This window comes from Sabethes cyaneus, chromosome 2 (genome assembly GCF_943734655.1).
Source record: "Sabethes cyaneus chromosome 2, idSabCyanKW18_F2, whole genome shotgun sequence".
Taxonomy (NCBI): Eukaryota; Metazoa; Arthropoda; class Insecta; order Diptera; family Culicidae; genus Sabethes; species Sabethes cyaneus.
This window is the reverse complement of record NC_071354.1, coordinates 183,302,607-183,322,440: the sequence shown is the minus strand read 5'-3', so window position 1 is coordinate 183,322,440 and position 19,834 is coordinate 183,302,607. Positions and strand designations below refer to the sequence as shown.

The window sequence follows — 19,834 nt, the reverse complement described above, 5'->3', positions numbered from 1 at the left end:
ACTACGCTCGGCTCTTTGTCTGCACCGCCAGGTCTACCTCGGAGCGAAGAATTTAGTTATCGTGAGGTACTTCGTATCTGCCGAATATAACCAATCCAGCTTTTACAATATATACACTTTTTCTGGAGAAAGGCCATAGCGTCGAATGTAGGTCTGGTACCGACCACCTCACGGTGTTGTACGACCTTGAAGTGCAGTAGAAGCTGAAGAGGAAGACCGAGAACAAGGTGGCGTCATCGTTCTGCGGCTTGGGCTTGCAGGTCGGAGCAACCTGCCAAATGGTTAAGAGGTTTCTGGTCAAAATTGAAATTTTTATGGAGAAACAACAGTCGACACCGACCGTGTTTGAACAGCTGGCCATCACTCAGAAGAAGCGGCTGAAGCTTCTGGTAAAAAACACCTTTCAGGCGATGGTTCATCTTCCATCTGTGGTTAACGATCAGCAAGAAGGGAATATCCAAGCGGCTGTACTTTTCTCTTTCGCAAGGTGAACGGTGAAATATACAGAGCGAAGTGTTTGAGGGAAGCTGCCACTTTCATTAACCCATTATGTCCTAGCGTATGATATATCATACCTCGTCTGCAAAACCTGTTTACTGCTGAATTTCAATAGTTAGTATTGTTAATATAGAGTAGGGAGGGGCATAAGTGCAATGTTTGAAGTTGTCATCAATTTTCGTGAGATATAAAGATGGACAACAACATAATATATTTTATAGTGATGCAGTAACTCAATGCCTTCACATTCAACTATAAATCATCTGCGGTAATAGTGTTTTGCAAAATAAATTCTTCTGTCTTCTGATCAAGTGCAGATTCGCACTTTTACCCCACTAGCGGGGCAAAAGTGCGAATACAGCGGGGCAAAAGTTCGAAGCTAGAATCCATGAAATTAGCCCAGCAGTAGCTATCAAAACCATATTATCTTCAATCTGCGTTATATTTCGGTAAGAAATATTCTCAATTTGCACCTTTTCTATTTTGCGCTGATGTATTGTAGCCTCCGTCAGATCAAAACTTTTAAAACCGTTTGTTTTTTGTTTCATCAGCGGAAACACCTTGTTTTTCTTCGGGCAACATTTGTAGAGCACACAGTTTTCTGCAGATCTTTCATTCCTAGTATCTGTAACATAGTGCCTAAAGCTGTATATAATTAGCTATACATTTTTGCCTCGTCCATGTATCGCACTTTTGCCCCGTCCGTGAATCGAACTTTTACCCCGCTTCGCGCTTGACGGGGTTAGATTAAATTTCGGAAAAGCGAAATATATTTTGTAAATTCTTTTCACCGTATTTTCAAATCAGATATGTGAGTGATGTAAAACGCTGCTACATATTTTCAACAAGTAATATCCTCCTTTTGATATCGTATTTGCCGTATAACGAAAAATCACACCAAAACCGCCCTATAACAACATTTGCACATAACTCAGCAACTATGCTTCGTAAGCAACCAAAGTTTACGTTAGATTCAAGCTGTCAAAGTTGTCACCCATCCATGCCAATGTAGAAAATTTACTCGGAATCTGCACCGATAAATAATTGAATCGCACTTTTACCCGCATCGTACTTTTACCCCTCCTTGCTCTATCACTACAAGAGAGATAAGACAACAATCTGATGTGTGTGTGAAATAATCTGTCAGTTTTTGTCATTTCATCTGTATTTTCAACAGTGCAAAGTTGTGATAAATGGCGGAAAAAAAGTTGAAAAAATTACGAAAAAAAACTTTGTCTGCAAAACGCATGAAAAAGTCTACATTTTGTGACGAAACATTACCTGAAATGCATAATAGTATTTATATGTAAAGTCTATCACAATTCCGATAAGAAATATTTAAGCAACTTGGTAATTTGTTTGTTTGAAACTGAACGTATGAAATATAAAACCTGCGATATTTTGGCCTTGGAACCATTCTAAATGACGATTTCCCGACACATTCGATCCATAATATAATGGATTACATAGTTTCACTTCATTTGGTCAAAATTTCGGTATACCCGGGTCATAAATTATGACTCATAATGGGTTAAGAAGCATCACGCGAAGGAGAATGTGATTGATAAACGTAGTACCAAAGACCACCAAACCTTTGCAATGTCTCCTAGTTGCGAACCTCAAACGGACGTTCAATTTCAATAATTTCATGGCTAAAATGACGAAACAGCTGATCGTCAAGACCACAAAAGAGCTGAAAAAATGCCGGCATCAATCTACGGTGTTTGCGGCAGTCCACATCCCCTTGCGGCGACTCTCTGCGAGATTCGAAAGGACTGGAAAGTGTTTCCGAATCACGCGCCTAGCGCTTCACTCGCTCCTGAATAGCTTTAATCGGCCGCATCAGTTTATCCGGAAAATCGTTCTCGTGAATTTTCTGCTACATGACAGTTCTCCGCATTCGATTGTATCATATGCTGCCTTGAAATCCATAAAAATATGATGTATTGGCAGTTGGTGCTACCGACATATCTGGAGGATTTATCAAAGTGTGAAAATGCTACTCCGCAGTAACACGGGTCCCCTTGAAACCCTCCTTGTACTGTTCTACGAAGTCTCTTCCGATTGGGGATAGACGACGTACATGTAACAAGATCTGGCAGAGCACCTTGTAGACGGAATTGATTAGGGTAGACCTGCGGTAATTACAGCAACCGAGTTGATCGCTCGTTTCGTAGATAGGACAAACCACACCTTCCATCAATTCCTTCGGTAGTTTCTTCTTTTCCCAAATCCTGAAAGTTACCCAGCGAAGTGCCGTCGCAATCGCAAGTGGTTCCTTACCCTTTTTGTAGAGTTATGCCTGGAGTCGACCTTTTCAGGGGAGCTGTCCGATTTCTTGCCGAATCTCTTCGCCTCTTCGGAAGCTTGGACGCTATTATCGTTTGTGGGCACTCTTAGCACAGACTAACAAACGTAACATTTCGAACAAATTTTCTAACAAAACATCGTTTCAATGACACCCCTAAAACTTGAAAAAAAAAAAAAACACTGGCATCACCTGGTGCAGTCTTCGCGCTGCACAGAGTAACATGCTATAAATTTTAGCATCCTCCTACCTAAACTATTCAGGCTTCGGTGTGTTCAGGTTGGTTCGCCTTCTCATGTAATTTACACATGTCATTAGCGCGCAATAGTTGTAGTAGTTTTTTATTTTCTCTGTCTTCCTGGCACTTTTTCCTCCTAAGTGGTGTTGATTTACTCACTCCGCATTCGTCGACACTCGGCCAAATTTTGCCTCGCGGCACTGCAATGTTTAAATAGCTTTAATATTTTAAAGCTATGCTTAACAAGTAGTCGTTTTGACTCCCACCTTTTGTCCAATGCTGGAAGGTGCATGGGTCGAACCAAGCTATAATCTGAGATTATAACCTGATTCGAACCCACAACACCCGCCAGGGCATGTGGCTCGCTGGTACCCATGTACCTTTGAACCGCAGAGGCGCTGGACAAAAGGAGACTGCTAAACGCACTTATTAAGATAGCGACGCGTCTGGTTGGGTTTTAGACACAAATTGTGCCTCTTCCTCCGTATATTGTAGATAACCACCGACCGAGAAGTTTAAATCTTTGAAACGATGGTTCTACAATTGATGAAGGGACGGTGGGGGAAAGAAATAACCAATTTTTGGTGAAGGTTACTGGCAGGACGACGACACCATACAGGCCCTTACGACTTGCAAGGTACTACACGTGATGTTGTTCGTCTGTCAGCGTGTTAGCCGCGATTCTCAGCGCGGGTTTTCAGGGAAAAGCCCCGTTCCTATGAAATAGACTAATCTCATGTTTTTAGTCTTAATATTAATCTTGAAATGCGGTCATACATATATATTAATATTTTTTTATAGGAACGGGGTCTTTTCCCGAAAATTCGCGCTGAGAATCACGGCTAACACGTTGACAGACGAAGAACGTCACGTGTAGTACCTTGTAAGTCGTAAGGGCCTGCATAGTGTCGTCTTCCTGCCAGTAACCTTCACCAAAAAATTTTTATTTCTTTCCCCTACCGTCCCTTCATCAATTGTAGAACCACCGTTTCAAAAAAATATTAACATATATGTATGATCGCATTTCAAGGTCAAGGCTAAAAACATGAGATTACTCCATTAAATAGCTTTTCCAAGTTCTTTTTCCGCTCCATCGCTTGCAGGCATTCTCCGTCAAATCAGTCATTTCGTGCATTCGTGGTTTCTTCACATAGCATCGCGGTTGTGAGCTCATTGACGACTAAGCGTTTCCTATCCCATCCGTCTTCGAGGGTTAAGGTGAAATTAATCGTCATCGATTTTGCAAATTTCGATAGCAGTTTTTTTGTTTGAAACAAAAATTTTGTTCATGAAAATATATTCTCTGTGTTCAGATTGGCTAGATGAACGCAGTGAATACATTTTTAAAAACAGAGCTCCTGTTTTGAGCTCAAAAACTGCTTCTGAAATTGAGCTTTCTGACGAAAGGTTAATGACTGCTAGTTTCCCGTTAAAGCCCGTAGCTTCACAGTGGAGCACAACTTTGTTCCGAGGTGTACATCTTCGATAGTTTTGAGCGCGCATGATCTGAGTCGATATTGACATCCTGTAGAGAGTGCATGTTGATAATGTTCTAGAGAACTATTCATCGATAAGAATATCGTCGATTTGGTTCAACGTTCGATTGCCAGATAAACCCCTAGTAGTATTATGGATATATTACTGAGGAAAGAAAGTGCAGCTGATATCCAGACTTCAGGAAGCTGCAAAGTCGATGGATCGTTGGTTGTTATCGGTGTACAGGCTAGGGGACCCCACAATTGGTCCATACAACGCTGCCCAACTGTTCTGGGCATTCGTATCCCCGATAAGGTTGCCATCTTATCTTTACTGTCAAGACAACACGTCTATTAACGCAGCTGCCCGCTCCGGACCAGACGCTGTTGTGAGCCGCCCATAACTTGGAGTCCACGCACATTAAGGAATCGCCAATCTGTCTAGAGCCACTCCTGACATGGGAATAGAAGCTTAAGACTGACAGAGTTATTCCTCGTAGCAACGTTCAACGATCTTAGCTTGCACTGGGTTTGGTTACTCGACCTCCACTAAGTTGCTCATATCCCGGCTAGATAAGAGATAAGAGGATCATTTGCTAGATTAGAGGTTGGGATCCTCTGTGGCACCGATGGTACGTGTTATCTAGCCATGTCAAAGCGAATTCATATTTCCATTCATTCAAACAACTATCTATAAGAGCATTATTTGCCCGTGTTTCACAATAGCAATGTCCTGTCTCTGTTTCCTCGTACGTACCACCTGGGATACGAGCAACCTTACATTATCATAATTTCTAGTCTAAATAAAGTGGAAATTCGTGAATGATACTCATGGAATGCATAGAAAGTTGAAAGCAAAGCCAGAAACTGGCTAAAATAGTTTCGCTCGAATTGTACAACACGAAATGGTTTGGTCTATTCGGTTATTAACAGATGTACAATATCCAATACACGCAATCATAATGCACATCCATTCAAATGGGGACTCTGGGTTCGTTATTAAACCAACTGCGCGGTGCGTGCGGTTGCAGTTTAGCAGCCAAAGGTTCTGTTTGCATGTAATAACGGTTCACCCAACTAGATAAAATAGAACGATTTGCAGTAACGATTCTGCATCAGTTTATCTCGTAAATTTAATTTATTATAGCCAGCTCCGGCGGCTGACCATTTTACAACGTGGCCCTGTGTTTGGTTAATAAAAGCCAGTGCAGTGCAGCGTGTTTATGGACTTGGCGGGTTTACAGCTGCCAACTCCCAGTGTGTTACGAGTATTAATGAGTGTGACTTTCTAAATTATGTAGTTCGTCTGTTGGCCTACAGAATGTTATGTTAGTGTCTCCATATAGTTTTTTCCTGTTCTATCGTTCTTTTCTCGCGCAATGTGGCATTATAATGGCAGTGAATGCATGTTTGTTGCATAATTTCATCATAATGGTCGGCGCGACGGTCGGTAATTGCGAACAACAGCCGGCATCGTGGAACGTCGTGGTTTAGGTCAAACTATTGAGTTTGCTCTAAACCGCGTATTATAAAACCGTTAGCTATGTGTGACCATTCGCAACAAAACATCCCCCTATAGCTGCTGACACACTCACATGATTGCGGTGCACCGACTCTGGGCTTTGTTTAGTGAAGTTAGAAACAGTCATCTTTAGGCGGTTGTTTTAATTTTTCTTACTGAACTAACATTATATTAAAAAAATAGTTGTTCAATGGTGCGGAAAAATAAATAATTTGAAATCTCTCTATTCTAGGTAATTAATAAAAAATGAGCGTTTCGGGCACTAAATCATATTTATGGGCATTGAAATTAATGAACATAGCAACCATTAAAACGGTTACATTGAACAGCATAACCCTTTCGCTAAGCTTAATTTATGAGGGTACCGTGTTTATTTCTGTTCCCGATCTATTTGAATAGCAAATCCAAGCTTCATTATACTTGTTGAATTACTGTTGTCGGCGCATAATTTATTGTGCTGTAAGCATATTCGAGATAGGCTTTTTATTGCTAGTTTGGCAGTATAAATGTGAACCGAATCCAAAACGCTGCACATCTGTAAGTTTCCAGATTATTTTGATAACATTTATTTTATGGTATCACGCTAAGCTTTGGGCCGCCCCCCGGTAAATGCCAACGGAAAACTGATTAATCGCAATGCGATGAAATTACGATGGATGATTGTTTCATTTTGCAGAAACGTAGATATGAATCAGCTGTTTCCCACGCCAATTTGGGTCATATGAGTTTATAGCCCAGAGTCACCTTGATTACAAATGCTTGCGAGATTTGTTGCGAAACAAGAAGAAAACAGAAGTTTTGACGACGTGAAAATTGCAACTTGAGGAGATAGGTGTCAACAAGCAAAGACCTTCCAAACCATAAAAAGTAAAGAGTAAAATGTATGTAGTAAACATTAAAAATGCGAATTAGTAACTTCAATATAATTGTACCGTTCTGATTCAAACTTAGAACAGTCTCAAACTTCGAACACTTCAGAATAAAATGCTCGTTAGTATCGCTAATATGATAAAATATTATGCTTATTGTACACCACCGTGTTCGTTAGAATGTCCTCTATCCGATCAGGTATACCATTGAACTGTAGGACTCCTTGTAAGAAATCAGCAGGCGCAGGAAAAAAGTGAGAACTCAGATTTTAACTTCGTTCGCATACTTTTAGCGTTTCGTGCAAAAGTAGCTGTTTTTTCGTTTGCATTATTTTACCAATTTTAGAACATTTACCTCCCCACTTCGCGATTATTAGGTAAGTGCAAGATATATAATGTACTAAAGCATAGTTCAAATACAATATTTCATGCATTATTTCAAAGTTCAAACATGTGCAGTGTTCGAAGTTTGAATCACGTTTTGAGGTGTGATTCAAACTTCGAACACCTACTAATATTATCCAGTTTTGCGGATTTTCCATCGGGAAAATGAATTACTGCATTGTAAAGCTGTACAAAGTTAACTTGCTCTAGATGTGGTACATAGAGTTTGAAAATATTAGCAATTGACTTCAGAAGTACGGATTGAAACTAATTATTGTGTGAAAAATTTAAATCATACTGTTAGGAGGATTTAAAAAGACAGTGTTTAGAAAAAGGATGAAATTTCACTTATTTAAGTTGAATGACACTAAAAACATTAATACTTTCCAAAGTACTACAAATATTCGATGTCTGAGACTGAAATATTCGAGCTTTGAATGTCGACCATGAAAGTGTTCGAAGTTTGAATTAAAACCGAACAGCAGTTTTTTAGTGTTTTTCAATATAAATTAACATTTTATCCTGATTTTTAAAATTTTAACACGAAAATAATTAAATTGTCAAGCTATTAAACCATTTATGGGAGTAGAAGAAAGATGGTTTCGAACATTTTTCTTTGAAGAATGTTGTTCGAAGTTTGAATCAGAACGGTACCGTGAATGAAAAATTTTGACCAAGGGACGTAGTAATGCTTATATTAAAATACCAAACTGCGAAACCGTTATGACCTTGTTTGTTCATCAAACAATTTTGCGTTTCATTTGCTTCTGTAAAACCGCAGTTCAGGTCATCGATCAGCTAATTTAACTTTGCAAACTCAAGCGCAACCGCTTCGAAATTAATCCGTCACGAGTGATTAGGTTTTAATTTGGATTTTAGTATAATTAGCACTGAACCACCAATACCCATTTAAACCTGTATGAATTTGATGCGCTTTCGACACAGTCTCATTTCAGTTTTCAGACGATTTTGCTAATCAGTGATTTACTGTTTAATAAATTGTTTGTATGAGTAATCTAACTTAAAATACTAGTGAAACTAATTGAATCTATATCTTTCAAATTGCAGCCAGAAACGAAATAAACAAGGTTGTTCAATTAGACATAGCTCTATCGTAATTAAACAGTTTGAAAGACTGGAAAGTCGTCAAACGTTTTCTGAATTTTCTTGTAAAATTTCATTAAATAATCAGTTGTGTTTAATAAATAATTTCACTAAAGCTCCATTCACTTTTCGGAAGGCGACAGACCCCATTTTCACCAACGTCTTTCCAGTGATTTACCGCCCTGTGCATTTCTGTGATTAATTTATGTCAGAGTCAGCTGAATTGAATAAAATTTCCTTCAATCGTTTTCCATTCGGTCTAGATAAATTTTCCCACACAAAGCACAAGCATTTTACACGGACACGGATTACGGTGGCGGCGGTATGGTGGTGCGGTGGTACAACCCGGAGTTGCGGTTGAAAAATACATTCTCGTACAATGAAGCATGCTGCAATTCCGCTTGTAACCCATTCAATACCGTACCACTATCCAATCAAATCACTGCCCGTTTCCACTTCCTTCGCTTCTCGATCAGCAACTGTCCTGCAGGACCACTCTAATCAAGTTTATCGAAGGGAGTACCAAAGCGGGAAATTGTTGCCCGCTGCTACGTATTGTGCAAGCTTTGCGGAAAATATCCAAAGTTCACCGTACAAGATCGGTCATGCCACTTTTTCTGTCACTTTAACGAGCAAAGAAAGGAATGCGTATTTCAAGTGGCTTGTGAAATATATACCTACATAGTGTTCGGGTCGGTTGGCCACTGAATCGACCACTAGAATGCAGTTTGTGAGATTGTTTGGCGACGTCTCTAACCTTTTGTGAAAGTGGTGCAAATTTACGAGATCGCGTATATTTGCGGAATGTATGGGTTGAATTTGTCTTCCGCTCGTTTACTTCTTTGAAAGAATGTATCTGTTTTTGTTCCTACTGGGAAAATTTTCTCCATTCGTGAAGACAGTCAATAACAAACAATTGTTCAGTATGTAACAATAATTTAATGCAGTTCATTGAGAAAACTGTGTAAAAAAATTCAGCATAAAATTATAAGCTATGAGCATGATTCGGGCATCTTAGTCAAGCTCCTGATTTCACAAAAAAATATATTAGAGATCATTTCAATCTAAGTCAGCTGCTAGAAATGATATTCAGTTCCAAAAATTTCCTTTTTAAAATCAAGTAGAACAGCCAAATGTGCATCAATAACAACCGAGACCAAGACCAAGACCAAAACCAAGACCAAGACCAAGACCAAGACCAAGACCAAGACCAAGACCAAGACCAAGACCAAGACCAAGACCAAGACCAAGACCAAGACCAAGACCAAGACCAAGACCAAGACCAAGACCAAGACCAAGACCAAGACCAAGACCAAGACCAAGACCAAGACCAAGACCAAGACCAAGACCAAGACCAAGACCAAGACCAAGACCAAGACCAAGACCAAGACCAAGACCAAGACCAAGACCAAGACCAAGACCAAGACCAAGACCAAGACCAAGACCAAGACCAAGACCAAGACCAAGACCAAGACCAAGACCAAGACCAAGACCAAGACCAAGACCAAGACCAAGACCAAGACCAAGACCAAGACCAAGACCAAGACCAAGACCAAGACCAAGACCAAGACCAAGACCAAGACCAAGACCAAGACCAAGACCAAGACCAAGACCAAGACCAAGACCAAGACCAAGACCAAGACCAAGACCAAGACCAAGACCAAGACCAAGACCAAGACCAAGACCAAGACCAAGACCAAGACCAAGACCAAGACCAAGACCAAGACCAAGACCAAGACCAAGACCAAGACCAAGACCAAGACCAAGACCAAGACCAAGACCAAGACCAAGACCAAGACCAAGACCAAGACCAAGACCAAGACCAAGACCAAGACCAAGACCAAGACCAAGACCAAGACCAAGACCAAGACCAAGACCAAGACCAAGACCAAGACCAAGACCAAGACCAAGACCAAGACCAAGACCAAGACCAAGACCAAGACCAAGACCAAGACCAAGACCAAGACCAAGACCAAGACCAAGACCAAGACCAAGACCAAGACCAAGACCAAGACCAAGACCAAGACCAAGACCAAGACCAAGACCAAGACCAAGACCAAGACCAAGACCAAGACCAAGACCAAGACCAAGACCAAGACCAAGACCAAGACCAAGACCAAGACCAAGACCAAGACCAAGACCAAGACCAAGACCAAGACCAAGACCAAGACCAAGACCAAGACCAAGACCAAGACCAAGACCAAGACCAAGACCAAGACCAAGACCAAGACCAAGACCAAGACCAAGACCAAGACCAAGACCAAGACCAAGACCAAGACCAAGACCAAGACCAAGACCAAGACCAAGACCAAGACCAAGACCAAGACCAAGACCAAGACCAAGACCAAGACCAAGACCAAGACCAAGACCAAGACCAAGACCAAGACCCAAAACCTGCGATCTGACACGATCATAAGCTCACTAACAGTGGTGAGCTACGCGTATGTACCTAGATTAAGGTGGAGCATGCCACAGTAGATCTCTCATAATGGTCACAGTAGTGCAGTTGCCTAAACCTACCGGAAATAAACTCTAACTCGAAGCCAAATTTATGCTTAAACCGCCACTCAAATCATACTCAAATTCAATTTCATTTGCTTCAAATATTCTACAAAGTTATTCAGTATACTAAAATACATATTTTCTCTGAAAAATGTTTTTCACTAAGAAGCATATTTAATGAGTGATGAAAAATTTTATCAAAAAATTACATATTTTTCAATTAATTTTTTCTAAAATTCCTTTCGAGATCTCCTGTTCAAAGCATTTTTGTTTTATAGAAAAAATATAGTGCTTTGATCCAATGGTTGTCTGGCTTCCGCGAAGTTGCCCGAAATTGAAAAATTTTTTTTGAATAGTGCAAATTTTTTTGACGTAGGAATACGTCTTTGTTTATTATACTGGGACTGGGTAGCACTTTGTGAAACCGAAAATAGAAGTGTAACGTTTGAATGAAAGATTTCAAATTGTAATAACTTTTGAACTACTGTAAGAAACTGAACAATTTATATGTCGTTGGATAGATAAAATGACCAGCAATTTTATGGGGGTAAGAGAGCAATTTTAAGAAGGACGTAAGAGGGGGGGCTCTTATACAAATGAAACACAAATTTCTCAAAACTCGAGAACTAATCAAGCAAATGGAATCAAATTTGGCATGTGGAGGTTTCAGAAGGCAGGATTTTTTTCTATAGTGTACTGAGACCCCTTCCCCTTCAAAGAGGGGGGGGGGCTCCCATACAAATGAAATACAAATTTCCTCATAACTCTAGAACTTATCAAGCAAATGAAACCAAATTTAGCATGTGGAGGTTTCAACAGGCAAGAATTTTGACGTAGGACTCCGTCCTTGTTTACTATACTGGGACTGGTTAGCACTTTGTGAAAACGAAAATAGCAGTGTAACGTTTGAATGAAAGATTTCAAATGCTAATAACAACTAAGCTACTGAACGAAACTGAACAAGTTATATATCGTTGGACAGATAAAATGATCAGCAATTTTATGGAGGGGGTAAGAGAGCAATATTATGGAGGGCTTAAGAGGGGGGCTCCTATACAGATGAAACACAAATATCCTCAAAACTCGAGATCTAATTAAGCAAATGGAAACAAATTTGGCATGTGGGGGTTTTTGGAGGCATGAATTTATTTTATGATGATGAGGGGTCTCAACCTCACCCCTGTGGTAGGAAGATAAGGATTCTCATCAAATGAAACATAAATTTTTACGTATGTGCCATATTTTCTGCTAAATAACAAGCAGTAAGCTGTGAAGGTAAACTAGTAAAACCTTCTCGGAGCAAAAGAAGTGATTTGACGCCGCTAACCTACGTGCCTGTTGCCATTCATGTCAAAAGAGAAGGACATCCGAATGACACGTCATATTTGCGATGAACGTGCTTTAGCTTTAATGTTATTTGTAACCAATGGCCCTTTTAAAGGCCACAAGCGAGTTAAGGCAAGATTATTGAAACATGTTAAGCTACGCATAATCAAATTTAATAGAATGACCTGTGGGCTGATCATTTATAACTATTTCAAGTATTTCAACCAATATGATGCACACAAGTGATTTGAAAAGAAATCTCTATGTCTCAATGGTTGATGGCGTTGTACTTATGAACCCCCGTCCACGTATTTTCAAAGCCACCATTGCATTAAATGAAGAATTGAATCTGCATATTTTGGTCTTCTCTTTTAAACATTCACTTAAACAATGGCACTCACAGATTCTTATAAACATACATATACTAGAAATGCAGTTTACATTAGTCTTTGATCTAATGATCTGATATAGTCCTACGTCACCCTTTCGTACAACCCTTAGGGCTGTATACCTCGTAGTTTTTTTATTTATTTTATAACTTATTAAATATCCGTCTTGGCAACACACAGTCCTCTGAGAAAATGTGTATTTTAACATACTGAATAACTTTGTAGAACATTTGAAAGCAATAAAAAAATCGTGTGCAAAGTTATTGAGCATTATTGATTTTTAAGTGCTCTTTTTTAACACATTATATTTCGCAACCGGTAATAGATAGATAGTTACTATATTCAGCAAAGTTGCTTATTTTAGAATGTTCTGCAACTTTTTGGAGAATTTTTTTTTATATTACAGTAATGTACCGATTTTGTCAGCCCCATGTTGAATTTTGAGCTGACAAAATGGGAAAACTGACAAAATCAAAATTTTTTGGAAATTTTTTCAAAATTCAAGACTTAAGACCTTGCAATTTCGAAGACTTATACTAAAAATTAAATTTTAACCCTCAATTGGTCAACCGAGAGTTCAATGAACCGGACACAGCACAGTGATCCAGAACCCTTTTTAATGCGCATTAGCTTTGAGCTTTGAGAATACGATTCTTCATGTATACATGCTACATGCAGCATATATAGGGTTTGCTGAGACTGCAGGTTGAGAATATTAAATTATTTTCGAATGAATGTTAATAGCGTCTCAAATCTTACTTTAACATCAAACACTATTTAGTTAGACATAGATTTATTTATGTATTTGATTTGATGATATCAAAAAATTGTTATGTTTGGTTGTACTGCAGGTTGAAAAATCCAAATTTTTGCAAGTCGATAATTTCTTACAGCGATATATTCATTCGCATGATTGAAAGCTACTAAATAAGTTAAAGTTGCTTGCAAAATGTTTTGTACCGTACTTATACTGAGTTGACAGTCAAATAAACATTAGCATCACTATGGGTACCTCTTGCCTTGTCTTGTCCATCATTTTCGAAAGAAATTAATATAAATGTAATGCTTGACTATGGAAACTATGTAAAGAATTGCCAGCAACTAACTGATGCAAAGCAGCAAATGAAACGTTCAAAACTATTCTTGGATAAGAGAGTCGCTGATTTTCCTCGCTTTGAGAATTCTCTGTCACGTTACATGCACAAATGCAAGACAACAGTTTCGAACAAATTCGTGCAGTACTCGAATACGGGAAGGTATTTCCAGCACGCTACTAAATTCGGCATACATTACCTTTTTTTGCTGCGCTTTCCCAAATAAAAACTTTGCCGCTATATAACAATACTGAAACGAATGTAGCATTCATAAGCCGTAAAATGTATTATAACTATTTTCATAAAGGTAAGTAATGTAAGTAATTTGCTAAATTTTATTCAATAAACATCAAAACCACGGTTTTTGCACTGCACAGTGGTCCAAAAGGACGACAAGTGGAACTTTTTTCATAGTGTCTTTTGTTTTTATTTTATCATTTATGGTCTTCAGCACTTTTGTTCGTATGAATATCCCCCTTAAACTTAAACTGTCAAAAGTTAATCATTGCTTACTCTAATGAAAATAAAAAAATAACTCTTTTGTGTTAGGAAATATAGATAGACAGATAATTTTGCCAAAGAAACTATGTGTCTATCTACTAACACAACAGAATGGACGTGTATCGAGCGTTTAGCGAACGCGAAACACATAAAACGTATGATTGCCGTACTCTCATTTGGGTGGTTGGGGACAACCCGAACCCATACAAGTTTATAGTACTCGACTAAAGCTTTAAGATGAAGCGCTGATTTCATAAATCCGCTTGCCCCATTTTACCACATGGGCTTGTGAATCTATGGAAATTTAAAGCTTGGATATGCGATAACTTAACAAGTAGAGGTCCAAGAGATTTGCGGTATTCTGCGAAAACGTGTATTTTGAGTGCATTGATAATTGCCTGGAACATTGTATTATTGTAAAATGCAACTAAGAATAGCTAAGTATGAAAAATTAGTTTTTAAAGTAGTTTGAAAGAATATGCCCTATAATTCAGCACTCGGTGAAGATAGAAGTTTTATTTCTTCAGCAATGTTGCTTGCTTTTATATTGTTTACAACTTTGCCAAAGAAACTATGTCTATATTTCCCAACACAAAAAAGTTATTTTTTTTATTTTCATTCAGCGATGACTAACTTGTGACAGTTTTAGGTTAAGGGGGATATTCATACGATCGAAAGTCCTGTTGACCATAAATGATAAAATGAAAACAAAACACACTAGGAAAAAAGTTCCGCTTTTCGCTCTTTTGGACTAATGTACACTGGCACGTAATCAGGCTGAAAAAACCAGCAGCAACTTCAATCTTCAATGAGCCGGTTTTAGGCAAAACCGATACGTTATCCATCGGACTCTCTTTCGATCTGTTTTGAAAAGCATCTAAACTCTGTGCAGGCTTTTACGGCCGGTCGGATTTAAAAAACACAGACACCGCTATAGAAAATGGGCCCATTTTTGCCGCAGCGACTTCATCATTTCTCGCGACTATAACTCAAATTCAGTAGCGTTTCATTAAGACCAAAATACACGCCGATATTTAGTAAATATTATTTTATCAACTGGTATAAATATCTTGTCTCGAATGAATATAGTTTCAACGTAATTCCTGAATATTGTTTAGGCTACCGCTTAATGGGCTGAAAATACCCTCCCGTACCCTATATGGATACAATCTGGCAAAAGGAAAGGATGACCGCTCACTTTTCGATAACGTTTCACCTTCAGGACATCAATTTGGACTAATTTCAATCTTAAGTGTTAAAGGCGGTTGAAGAAAAGGGGTGGTTTTATACTTTAAGAAAATTGTTTACCTTCAAGACATCACATTGGACTAGGTTTAATGCTGAAACGATGACATCGGTTGAATAAGATCGAAGTAAACCGCGAGCGTGGGCGGACGCGAAAAATTTTGACGTCGCGAATTTTTCATTTTAATTGACTTAAATTAAACAGTTTATCGAGAAGAGTATATAGAATAGTAAAAGTTATGCGTCAACAATGTTCGTTTTATTTTGTAAAACAAATTTTCAACGTCTAAAGTTGTCAACGAAATCAGCTTTACGTTTCCAGTTCCGAGTAGCTATCAATCTGAGACAGTGATCAGTCACAATTCAAGTATTAATCTGCAATCACAAATCTCTCGAGAGCAAATTATTTATCGTGATTGTGTGAACGATCGGTTATAAAATTTGTGTAAAACTGTCCTTGAATAAGACGAACAGAAATGAATTCGCCGGGTGCAACAAGATCATCTACAGTGACTAACGATGGAGCTATTAGCGGAATTCAGTCGCAAAACTGCGTATTGCTGTACGGAAACCGTTTAGTACCACGCCGAATGACCTACGTGTATTGTGTGAAGTGATTCAGAGAATATCTTTTCACCAGTACTAGAGGGATCTGGATTGCAACGCAGATGAGTGAAAGCTTTTTATTTTTGATGATTTTCTCTCAATATTTTTGAAAGAATCAATTGGAACTAATATTTTTGGTAGTTGGTGAGATTAATCTATTTTCAGAGAGCGAAATAAGGCGCTATAACCTTGGCTAATTGCAGCCAGGCTTTTGGTCTAAAGGCCAAAAGTTCATCCCCGAGGGTCCGGAGTATCATTTAACCTTTGTTAGCAAAGATACTCCCAACGAAAACAAAGTTACAGTTAATCAGAAACGGTTGGTACGAGACGTCCCCGTTTTTTCTTCCCCTGCTGATTTTGAAATGCATCTTTGTATGAATAAAATATTCAAACAAGATTTATTTCGTATAATCGTCTTTGCGGCAATACTTCACAGTTGGCCTGGCCGATTAAACATTTGCAATATATCAACGATATTCTGCAAATGTTAATACAGACAAGAAAATAATTTGAATTATTTCTTCGATTAGAAATAATTATAATTATTTCCAGGAATCCTTTATTGTGGCTGTGATGGTATTAATAAGAATAAGAAGAATAAGAAACGATGACATCGGTTGAATAAGAGGGGTGGTTTTGCACTCTGAGGTACTTCCCAAGCGCAGATATCAAACTGGTATAGGTTTAGGCGCTGTAAAAAATCTTCGACCTATTGGGACATGTACCCTTATTCTGCGAGGCGAGTGACGTGACTATGTTGCAGTCACCGCGAATCAGGTGACAATCGTCACCCAGGTGACTCGCCTTGTCACTTAGGTGACAAGGGTTTCTTACCTAGGTGACACGAGAGTCACCCAAGTGACAATTGTCGTATTGAGTCATGTGACTCGCAGAATAAGGGTGATGGAGTTTCTGGCACTTTTTTGCAAAAAAACACGTGCAAGCCATGATGACGTCTTTTCTGCGACCAATCAGGATACGAGGATTTCTAGTTTGACAATGCTTCATTATTTTCAGTTTTTCAATAGTGTACACTTTATGAAATAATAGCGTTCTTCATTTGAACCAATTCTTAGAAGATGTTCGATTCGAGCAAAAAATATTGAAAATCGATCGGGAGACCGCTAAGCTATTAGCGTTCAAAACCTGACCACTTTTCTAGAAAGATTTTTTGGAATGAGACCCTGCTCAGCCAAACATTGCCGTAAGACGTAGTCCTACGTCAAAAACTAAAAAAATGCGGGTTTTAAGCATTTTTACTTAAAGTTTAAACGTGAAAACAAAATTTTCTTTTGCTCTTAATATATACGTTATTATTTTCCAAGCAAAAATCTACGAAAAAGGACAAAAACGAATGAATCTTTTTTGGATGACTTTTGGAAATTCCATTTCTGTTTCGTGCTAGAAGAGTTAAGTCGACTCGTACACTCATTTTTCGAGTTTTTCAGGCTGTAAAGCCCACAGACAATTGATTCTTTTTACTCCTGTGAAATATTACTCACGAGATTAACATTACCCTGTTTCCCGAAGCACAAAGTACCGAGCATAACTCTACCGGCTTCGAACGAGTAGCTACTCGTACAGGTATAACCTACCACGGAGTAACAGAAAATCAACCAAATAGACGGCAATGTTTCAGTCGCAGCTGAATGTTGCATTTTATGCATCAACGCCCAACTTAAGCCATCGTCCGTGCGTCCATACGGTGAACCCGGCGTTCGGGTTTTGGTTCGGTACTGTATCGCCGCTAGGGTGGGAGGCCAATGAATACCATGCAGCCCGCTTCGGTACCTACTAAACCAAGCGCTACGCTGTGCAACGAATGGCCAACCAACCCACAGTGCGGTAAGAAGAGACCTCAGATTTAGCTTTTCAATCAGTCAAGCTCAACTCCACCGAACGGTCCGATCTTGATTCATTTACACGTTGAAATTTAGTTTGTGCTTATTCGTTTTTTTCTGTTACTTTTTCGTTTGTTACTTTCGCAATTAATGCCGGTTTTTTGCTTTTTACGCGAAACGCATATTGTGTGCTGAAAACTTTCCGAAAAACAGGACTGCCTCTCTCAGTGCTGCTTTACGAACTTTTTTTTTGTGTGTGTACCTTTGCATCCGTCAGAGGAAGTTATTGCGCCTGTACAGAAAATAAAATCAAATTTGTTTCCTTGGCATTTGGTGATTTGTTAATTGTGAATAAAAAGTTGGATCGACCGTAGCAAAGAATGGCTCCGAAATGCAAAGTGAGTATTCGTCGAGCTGGATTGCGGAACGATATTTATAGCTGTGTAGCAGCAAGATGGGTGAAATTGCAGTTTAAAATTATTTTCGCGCAAAAGCTGCCAAGAAAAGTAAATTAATAAACCAACCGCCCAACAACACTCCCGGTATGGAACTACGAATAAATTCTAAAGTAGGGATGTGAAAGTGGGTATTTCATTTTTGAAGAACATGCTTGCTTATGTCGTATATGGGTAAGAAGTTAACTGAACCGTTGTTGGTGCTGCACAGCTTAACTGGCACTGGCACTGACTGCTATTGCGAGATGCCATGCTGCGTAGTTGGTGAATTTCATAACCAAAGAGTTCGATTAATGGCAAAACCCGTTTCTTTCTGCCGGGCAAAAAGAAGTTATGTCGTCATCAATTTATAGGTCAAGTGATATTATAGCTGCTAGTTACAGAGGTTGAAATGGAGTTTTTTTGAGACGTAAAGTTTAATTGAAACTTTGGCACATCTCACCAAATGGAGTGTAATTTGGTGATTTTTATGGGGGGATTTACAACATGCGGGTTGAATTAATTGTTTCGATGAGGTAGATTAGATCTGTGACAGCAATTGAGTAACATGTAGCTCAAGTTTCTAGAATTATCGTTTGTCCAAAATCTTAGCGTAATTATGTACGTACATAATATTATTGGGACGAATTGGAAGCTTTTAGAAACTTTTTATCGATCTGATAGAAATATTTAATGACAGTATGAAAGTTGTGGTTCAGCTTATAATTTTAAACCTAATAAATGTGAAGTATTTTTCAACCACATATCCATCGTCGTGGTCTACTGATGAGTAATCCGATTTATACTAATTTCCATCATTAAAAGCGATGGTTAATTAGAAAGTTTTAGTTACATAGCCGTTCGTAATGTGTTGAAGTGACTAATGCTAATGGATAAAGGATATGTATCTATATATCCGATTGTGAAATCTCTGTGTTCTAGTCGGTTAATCAGAAACATGTGCTGTTCGCTTTTATGTCGGTCTGTCAGTAGAATAGTTACTGGTTAAGTGCGTTCTTCGCTCGATCGGTGTTATTAGCATTTTAATCAATGATCAATGCTCTGATGCATGGTAAAAAAATTGCTTTTTGAGCTTGGGTTATATTAATTTTAAAGGGAATTGTTTTCGGTTTTTTATTTCATTTGCGTTTCTATTTGATTGTTAGTGCTTTGAAAAATGTTATGGATCTAATCTGGATATAATTTGCAAAGCAAATTTTATTTTCATGCAATTACTCATGAAAGGCTTATTTTAGATTGAATCGGTTCGGTTCGGCACTTATTACTTGAAATAAAGATAACGGTGCGCTAAAACCGAAATGATTCAATAAGAAATTGTATTTTTATCAGCGATTGCACACTTTTTTATCAGCGATTGCACATTATGGCTGATTACAAGATAATTTTTACCTGTAAATAAAAGTTATCTTGTAATCAGCAATAAATCTCGCGTAACTTGTCAAAAGGTCCAATCCAACAATGAGACATTGTCTTCAAT

At 38.6% G+C, this 19,834-nt stretch overlaps 1 protein-coding gene across 1 annotated transcript in view; it reads left to right on the top strand.

Moving 5' to 3' along the window:
- The first annotated feature begins 278 nt into the window (after window positions 1-278).
- LOC128736423 (uncharacterized) overlaps window positions 279-19,834 on the top strand; it is a 41,641-nt gene continuing 22,085 nt past the window's right edge. The window contains exon 1 of the mRNA XM_053830905.1: window positions 279-389. Coding sequence (XP_053686880.1) covers window positions 279-389 — 111 coding nt within the window. The remainder of the gene's footprint in view (window positions 390-19,834) is intronic.